The following is a 9,317-nucleotide window of genomic DNA, read 5'->3' on the forward strand; positions in this document are numbered from 1 at the left end:
TGCACAAGGCTCAGTGTGCCCCCTCTTGCACCTCTTCACAGTGCACTTACTTCCTCTGGAGAACTGGTGGAACAGCTCTCTCCTCTCCACAGACCCAGTGTGCACAAGTGTGCATCCTCTTGTACCTCTCCACAGTGCACTCACCTTATCTGAGGCCTGGTGACACAGCTCTCTCCTCTCCACAGACCCAGCGTACACGAGTGTGCATCCTCCTGCATCTCCCCACAGTGCCCTCACTTCACCTGAGGTCTGGTGACACAGCTCTCTCCTCTCCACAGGGCCCAGTGTGCACAAGTGTGTATCCCCCTGCACCCATCCGCAGTGCACTCACCTCCTCTGAGGCCTGCTGGTACAGCTCTTTCCTGCCTCTCATCCTGGCACACAGTTCCTTCCCCTGACCGCCCTGGGCAGAGACAAGCTCAGGCCCAGACTTCACAGCTGTCCTTCGAAGAAGCCTCTGAGCGAGGGGTGTGAGAGATCTGAAGGATATGGGATGTATACCCTCGAATCCTGAGCACGCACAATGCGCATGCGCAGAAGAGACCTACTGGCACGCCCACCAGAGACACTATTCCTCGCGCCCAGACCACGCCCACTAGTGATGTTGCTCATCTCCGCCAGCTGTGTGAACGCCAGAAGTAATGCAAATATACATAGCATGATTATAACTCTGAACACATTCACTAAACAGACACTGCTTATCTACGCGTGCTGCACGTATTGATTTGAAACATTTGCACATGCTGAGTGTGTGTGTCAAACACGGCAAACACATGCTGTATCACAGGCGCAGGGTCAGTTTGGTAATAGCGCATGCTCAATTTGAGACGCAACAGTGGACAGACACTGCGCGTGCGCGGTATGGGGTCAGAGACCAATGGCGCCTATTAGGACGTTATCGGTGTGTGTAGTCTTCGTGTGATTGGACCGCCCACTGACCACGCCCACCAGTGAGTCACGTGGTCAGTCAGCAATTACCGTGTGCCTGAGAAATTCTGTCACGACAGGAGGCGTGGATTATGCATTCGCTTCATTTTAATAAACAGCGGGTTCAAAGTCAAAGACAAACACTTTTACTACAATTTAGCTATGCAGCTGTTGGTAATGAAGGATTGTTTGTGGGGTGGGTGACCAGACCCAGCAGATGAGCTCGAACTACTGACAGTGGCCTTCCCAAAACTTATTGGGGTACGGTATTGAGCCCCCATGTCTAGAGAGATTCCTGATGGGACGAAGATGGTACTTGTGGAGTGGAGGGCGGTTCAATGAGAAACGGTGGTGGGCACGCCTTACCCAGCAGACTCCACTGTGGCGAGGGACATGGCTTCAAGAGGTCTCTGCTCTGGAGGGGTTCCGCAACTGGGATACAATACGAATCTCGCGCCTGGGAGAAGCCTGGGCAGGTTCTAACATCCTCTCTTTTCAGGAACTACGACAACATTACTCACTCACTTAAGTCCTAGTTTCATAAATATCTACAGCTTCGACATGCATTGCACACAGAGGCAAAGGTTTTGATGGGCGGCCTGGGTAGAGGCAGGATCTCCCAAATATACCAAACTCTGGTCACGAACACGATGAAGCCGCTCATGAGCCTTCGAGATCTATGTGAGGGCTGGCTGGGGCAGATGGAGGAGGAAGACTGGTGGGATGCCTTAATGGCCCAGAGAGGCCTAGCCATTGCTTCCTGCATACACTTAGTATAGTCATAATACCTGCATGGTGCACAGCTCACACCTGAAAAAATGCAAAAGGCAGGTCTTCAGCCACACTCTGCCTGCCCCCATTGCACCCAGAGTAATGCTGACTTTTATCACATGGTGTGGAGCTGCCCATGTATAGAGGCCTACTGACGGACAGTGAATGCTGAAATATCCGGAGTGTTGGGGACTGAGCTAGAGATAGCCAGTTGCCAATCCTACTGAGTGTCCTAGAAGGAGTGGGGAGCAGCAGGGCAGATCATATTTTTCTGGGGATAGCATATGTGGTGGCCAAGCGAGATATAGCTGCCAGTTGGAGATTGGAAACGGTGTCCACAATTGCCCGGTGGAGATGAGTGGTGGATTGGTATGCCCAGCAGGAAAAGCTAGTCTATGAAATGTGGGGATGTCCAGCTAAATACCATAAGGTGTGGGGTAAATGGAGGGGGAGTCCTCTGACATTTGTTGACAATGAATAACCTCAAGTATGGCATTGGTTGCTCAGTGTGAAGGTTCATGGGGAATACAATGTGTTAAGAGAATGTTATATCCATACGCTGTCTGGTGTGAAGACCGTCAGTACATGCCAAGGTGTAAACGTGACCTGTCATCAAGTTGTTCTAATAATAAATCAATAAAGATGTTTATATAAAAAAACATTTACTACATTTCCCATGAGCACACAGTCCCAGTTATCCATAACAACCAATAACCAGTCATAGTGTAGTCCACAATTTAACATTTTCTAGCTATTGCGTCAAGAATTTTCAGTTCTATTAAGTACACAGGGGCAAGGATTATGCTTCTCTTTCTATGCTTTATTTTCACAGCTGCCAATAAAAAGACCTTATTAAAAAAACTACATTTCCCAGTAAAACATACTGATCACATGATCAACCATAGAGTATCTGTAGGAGGCTGGACTGGCTTGTAGTGAGTACCAAGGGGTACTTGCACCTTGCACCAGGCCCAGTTATCCCTTATTAGTGTATAGGGTGTCTAGCAGCTTAGGCTGATAGATAATGGTAGCTTAGCAGAGCAGCTTAGGCTGAACTAGGAGACGTGTGAAGCTACTACAGTACCACAAGTGTCACTTGCACAATATCATAAGAAAACACAATACACAGTTATACTAAAAATAAAGGTACTTTATTTTTATGACAATATGCCAAAGTATCTTAGGGTGTACCCTCAGTGAGAGGATAGGAAATATACACAAGATATATGTACACAATACCAAAAATATGCAGTATAGTCTTAGAAAACAGTGCAAACAATGTATAGTTACAATAGGATGCAATGGAGACACATAGGGATAGGGGCAACACAAACCATATACTCCAAAAGTGGAATGTGAACCACGAATGGACCCCAAACCTATGTGACCTTGTAGAGGGTCGCTGGGACTATTAGAAAATAGTGAGAGTTAGAAAAATAACCCTCCCCAAGACCCTGAAAAGTGAGTGCAAAGTGCACTAAAGTTCCCCCAAAGACAAAGAAGTCGTGATAGAGGAATAATGCAGGAAAGACACAAACCAACAATGCAACAACGGTGGATTTCCAATCTAGGGTACCTGTGGAACAAGGGGACCAATCCAAAAGTCACAAGCAAGTCGGAGATGGGCATATGCCCAGGAAATGCCAGCTGTGGGTGCAAAGAAGCTTCTACTGGACAGAAGAAGCTGAGGTTTCTGCAGGAACGAAAAGGGCTAGAGACTACCCCTTTGGTGGACAAATCCCTCTCGCTGTGGAGAGTCGTGCAGAAGTGTTTTCCCGCCGAAAGAATGCCAACAAGCCTTGCTAGCTGCAAATCGTGCGGTTAGCGTTTTTGGACGCTGCTGTGGCCCAGGAGGGACCAGGAGGTCGCAAATTGGACCAGGAGGTAGAGGGGACGTCGAGCAAGACAAGGAGCCCCCTCAGCAGCAGGTAGCACCCAGAGAAGTGCCAGAAACAGGCACTACGAGGATGGTGAAATGGTGCTCACCCGAAGTTACACAAAGGAGTCCCACGTCGCCGGAGACCAACTTAGAAAGTTGTGCAACGCAGGTTAGAGTGCCGTGAACCCAGGCTTGGCTGTGCACAAAGGATTTCCGCCGGAAGTGCACAGGGGCCGGAGTAGCTGCAAAAGTCGCGGTTCCCAGCAATGCAGTCTAGCGAGGTGAGGCAAGGACTTACCTCCACCAAACTTGGACTGAAGAGTCACTGGACTGTGGGGGTCACTTGGACAGAGTTGCTGGATTCGAGGGACCTCGCTCGTCGTGCTGAGAGGAGACCCAAGGGACCGGTAATGTAGCTTTTTGGTGCCTGCGGTTGCAGGGGGAAGATTCCGTCGACCCACGGGAGATTTCTTCGGAGCTTCTAGTGCAGAGAGGAGGCAGACTACCCCCACAGCATGCACCACCAGGAAAACAGTCGAGAAGGCGGCAGGATCAGCGTTACAGAGTTGCAGTAGTCGTCTTAGCTACTTTGTTGCAGTTTTGCAGGCTTCCAGCGCGGTCAGCAGTCGATTCCTTGGCAGAAGGTGAAGAGAGAGATGCAGAGGAACTCTGATGAGCTCTTGCATTCGTTATCTAAAGTTTCCCCAGAGACAGAGACCCTAAATAGCCAGAAAAGAGGGTTTGGCTACATAGGAGAGAGGATAGGCTAGCAACACCTGAAGGAGCCTATCAGAAGGAGTCTCTGACGTCACCTGGTGGCACTGGCCACTCAGAGCAGTCCAGTGTGCCAGCAGCACCTCTGTTTCCAAGATGGCAGAGGTCTGGAGCACACTGGACGAGCTCTGGACACCTCCCAGGGGAGGTGCAGGTCAGGGGAGTGGTCACTCCCCTTTCCTTTGTCCAGTTTCGCGCCAGAGCAGGGCTAAGGGGTCCCCTGAACTGGTGTAGACTGGCTTATGCAGAATTGGGCACATCTGTGCCCAAGAAAGCATTTCCAGAGGCTGGGGGATGCTACTCCTCCCCTGCCTTCACACCATTTTCCAAAGGGAGAGGGTGTAACACCCTCTCTCAGAGGAAGTCCTTTGTTCTACCATCCTGGGACAAGCCTGGCTTGACCCCAGGGGGGCAGAAACCTGTCTGAGGGGTTGGCAGCAGCAGCAGCTGCAGTGAAACCCCAGGAAAGGCAGTTTGGCAGTACCAGGGTCTGTGCTACAGACCACTGGGATCATGGGATTGTGCCAACTATGCCAGGATGGCAAAGAGGGGGTAATTCCATGATCATAGACATGTTACATGGCCATATTCGGAGTTACCATTGTGAAGCTACATATAGGTAGTGACCTATATGTAGTGCACGCGTGTAATGGTGTCCCCGCACTCACAAAGTCCGGGGAATTGGCCCTGAACAATGTGGGGGCACCTTGGCTAGTGCCAGGGTGCCCTCACACTAAGAAACTTTGCACCTAACCTTTACCAGGTAAAGGTTAGACATATAGATGTCTTATAAGTTACTTAAGTGCAGTGTAAAATGGCTGTGAAATAACGTGGACGTTATTTCACTCAGGCTGCAGTGGCAGGCCTGTGTAAGAATTGTCAGAGCTCCCTATGGGTGGCAAAAGAAATGCTGCAGCCCATTGGGATCTCCTGGAACCCCAATACCCTGGGTACCTCAGTACCATATACTAGGGAATTATAAGGGTGTTCCAGTAAGCCAATGTAAATTGGTAAAATTGGTCACTAGCCTGTTAGTGACAATTTGAAAGAAATGAGAGAGCATAACCACTGAGGTTCTGGTTAGCAGAGCCTCAGTGAGACAGTTAGGCACCACACAGGGCACACATATATATAGGCCACAAACTTATGAGCACTGGGGTCCTGACTAGCAGGGTCCCAGTGACACATAACAAACATACTGAAAACATAGGGTTTTCACTATGAGCACTGGGCCCTGGCTAGCAGGATCCCAGTGAGACAGTGAAAACACCCTGACATACACTCACAAACAGGCCAAAAGTGGGGGTAACAAGGCTAGAAAGAGGCTACTTTCTCACAGTATCCCCCCTATAAAACCTGGCAACATGAATACTCGTCGTCTTTCTTTGCAACTGAATATTCAACAATGCCTCAACGTGAGACAAAACAAGCGCAAAAACAGTCCCAGAGTTCTAGAACATCCTTAACAGGTGGAGGCCGGAACCAGGCCCACCCAGATCCTCTAAAAATCCATGGAAAGACCAACTCCAAACACGAGGACTGCGAAGAAATGAAGAACTCCCAAGATGGAAATCCGACGAACTTCAAGTTTGTTTCTGCTCATTGCCTAGGAATAAAGAGGAAAGGCCATAAAAACTATTCAGCAAAATCATCCCATACATAAATGCCATAACGGAGGAGAACTAACACTTGGAACATTTGAAATACTTGAAGTGTTATACTTATACCTGGTGACGTATGTACACATCTCCTTTGGGTGGGATAATCCTCACCTCTGTGTCCTTAATAGAACTGAAAATTCTTGACGCAATAGCTAGAAATTATTTTATTCTATGTCAGGACCGGAGGCTCCAATTATGCTTGTTCAAAGCTGTGCAACCACCACTGACGCTATATCCACTATCGGTTTGTAATAAAAATACTTAAAAGTAGATTCAGAAGACCAATCTGCTGCCTTCACGATTTCATCCAAACTGGCACCTAGTGAAAAAGATTTTGAAGCCATAGCGCCTCTAGCAGAGTTAGCGCCAAACACTGAAACATCAATACCAGCTTCAGAGAGTATCCAACGCATCCATCTGGCCAGAGTGGCAGAGGAAACTGGTTTAAATGGCTTTTGCAAGGCGATAAGACTTAAGACACAATACCACATAGAGTTTATAATCCTGAGGAAAAGACGGATAAGAAATCAACCTCATATTAGTTTTGGTTCTCCTAGAAACAGAAAAAGATACTCCCTCTGGAGAAAATTGTCTACCCTTGAGATACAAGGCTCTCACATTTGAGACCCATTTACAGGAAATCAGACATAATAACATAGTCAACTTGGCCGATAACTGTTGGTGTGACAAATACTTATTATCAGGCCAAGATTTTAAAAATCCAAGCACAATATCTACATCCCATAAAGAAGTATATTTAGGCTGAGGAGGCGTGGAAAATCGAACAACTCTCAGTAATTTGCACACCAAAGGATCTTCTCCAACAGGTTTACCATTAATTTGGATATGACCCTCTGAAATAGCGTATCTGTAGTTATTCACTGATCTATTAGCAAGCCCTGCTTCAGCTAAAAAGGACAAAACATTTATTACAAAACACACCTCAGCCTGAGAGGGATCTACACCCCTTTCACCACAACAATTAGCCCATCTCCGCCATGCCGAAGCATATCGTTTGTGGGTATTATTGGACCAAGATTGCTCGATGTATGCCAAAGCTTAGGGGGACTTGGACCGGGATCCGATCCGCAATCCTGACGCTTTTTCTTACTGGAGCATCATCCTGATCGCTGTCTGATGAATCACAGGATGAAGAGTCTGACCCCACTGGGTCTGGGTATTTGAAAGAATCATCTGATGTTGAAGCCTGGGGCTGTGAATGGCTATAACCATGTTCTTCCATGATAGAAGCTGAAAATTGTTTGAAGGCATCAGAGTGCCAACGTTTCCTCTTTGACTTCCCTTTAGCTTTGCCCCCAGATGGATTGGCCGTTTGAAGAATGGACTCTGACGAGGCAGTAAGAGGGGGAAGCCAGCCTTGCTGGTGCTCAAATCCTTTGAGATGAGATGTCAGAGGGCCTAAAGCCTTAGCCAAGGCCTTATTGACTGAGAGCAACACATTAGAATCTAGTGCCTCGACGAGGCTGTACTAAAAAAAAAAAAAAAAAAAAACTCTTGACCTTTGCCTCTATGCTCCTCATAAGGGTCATATTGGGCCACAATGCAAGATCTACAGGTATTATCACCTAGCAATTTGATCCAAAAAATAACCAAAAGCTATAAGGGGGAGTGTGGCCCCTACAGGCGAGATATACTTTAAAAAGTAGAGGGAGACGCCTGCTAACACTCTAGGCAGAGCCTATGCCAAATTTTACTACACTGGACACACTCAGATGTCCCAGGGCGTCAGGAGGCAAAAATCTGCACCGAGGAGGGAACAGACACACTTGGGCTGAAGTTAAATGCAGAAAAAGCGGTGAAGCGCACTGCCCAACGCTCTCCCAAGCCTCCTCGCCGCTTTAAAACACATGGCGCATAAACACGCATGCGTGCTCATTGTTGAAAAGTCCCAAAGGACTAGAACACTTGGATCACGGCCGACCAAGATGGAGGCCACAATCAGCTCCTCTCCTGCTCCACAATAAAGAAGGTACGCAGGAGCCTCATGACCCAGGAGGCCGTGGCACTCCACCTGAAAATCAATAAATTATCAATGCAATTGCAAACACAGCGCGATTGACAGAGCAACCTGAAAGGGTCAAGACAAATACCATGCAGATAATTAGGCCAAAGAAGAATCGTAACTTAACTGGCTGCAGAGCAGCAAAGAAAGAGGATGAGTATTCATGTCACCAGGTTTTATAGGGGGGATACTCTATGGTTGGTCATGCGATCAGTATGTTTTAATGGGAAATGAAGTTTTTTGAATAAAGTCTTTTTATTGGCTGCTCAGAAAATAAAGCATAGAAAGAGAAACATAATCAGAGCCTCCGGTCCTGACATAGAGTATATATATGTCCATGACGTTTTTTCCTCTTCCTTCTTCTTCACTTTGCCTCTCCCTAGGGGGTTGCGGTTTCTAGTGGGATTCAAAACTGATGTGACTCATGATATTGCATGCTATTTTGTGCACTGTTCTGATTGCGATTGTTATTCTGCCACTGTTTTTCTTTGTAGATTACATTGCGCGGTAGGCTTCGGCCTGAGCACACTTCATTTTTGATACACAGAGGGTCCAATAGAGGGTGCTCTTTCGTGCCGCTAGCGGTCCTCAGGCATATCGCAGTCTGAAGGATCAGCTTTTGTCACGCTCCTCAGCCCAGGGATACACACTAGGGCTTATTCTAGACAATCTACGCTGTAGACCTCTCTAGTGCCTCAAGCCCTACAACCCTCGCCTGACGCCGCAGACGATTATTACTATTGTGCCGCAAGTGCGGTTAGCGGCGTACGGGCCTCAGTGTCCTCTGTATAAGTATAAACAGCAGTTTCAGCCATTTTTTTAAGTTCATTCTTCGATTAATTACAAACAGCCTGTCAATCTAGAGCACCGGCGAGGAGGCTGCCCATTTTAATAGACATCTGGGCATGTTTTGGCTGCTATATATATTTACACTGGTGCTCACACCCTGCATAATTCATGGAGCCCTTTCAGGTACCACGCGTACACCCCTTGTTTTGCCTCTGAGGAGGAATGGCCACCCCAACACCGCCTCCCTGCAGAGGTGGACAAGCTTTTTCCCAAGCACTTACACCTCTGCAGGAGAGTGTGGACAAACTGATGTCTCAAGTCTCTGGGGGAGCGGGTCCTCAAATCAACCCAGATCAGGGACCCAGTAGCCAGTTCCTGATGAGAATGCCTAAGGGCCATAAATGTGACACTTGGCACCTTGAGGGTTTCAACCGTCTTCAGGAAGCTTTCTCAGAGAGTGCGTGCATGTTAAAAAATGCACACTTCCAGGGGG

The 9,317-nt window shown here is 47.8% G+C and overlaps 1 protein-coding gene across 2 annotated transcripts in view; it reads right to left on the reverse strand.

The window, feature by feature from the left end:
* The window catches only part of LOC138287360 (zinc finger protein 558-like), a 79,618-nt gene extending 79,089 nt beyond the window's left edge, over positions 1-529 (reverse strand). Inside the window, exon 1 of one of the 2 annotated variants that reach the window (XM_069227730.1) lies at positions 332-529. In XM_069227730.1, coding sequence (XP_069083831.1) covers positions 332-373 — 42 coding nt within the window. In that variant the 5' untranslated portion in view covers positions 374-529. The remainder of the gene's footprint in view (positions 1-331) is intronic. The other variant, XM_069227731.1, reaches the window with a different exon arrangement.
* Between the last annotated feature and the right edge of the window lie 8,788 nt (positions 530-9,317).

Source organism: Pleurodeles waltl, chromosome 4_1 (assembly GCF_031143425.1).
Source record: "Pleurodeles waltl isolate 20211129_DDA chromosome 4_1, aPleWal1.hap1.20221129, whole genome shotgun sequence".
Classification (NCBI taxonomy): Eukaryota; Metazoa; Chordata; class Amphibia; order Caudata; family Salamandridae; genus Pleurodeles; species Pleurodeles waltl.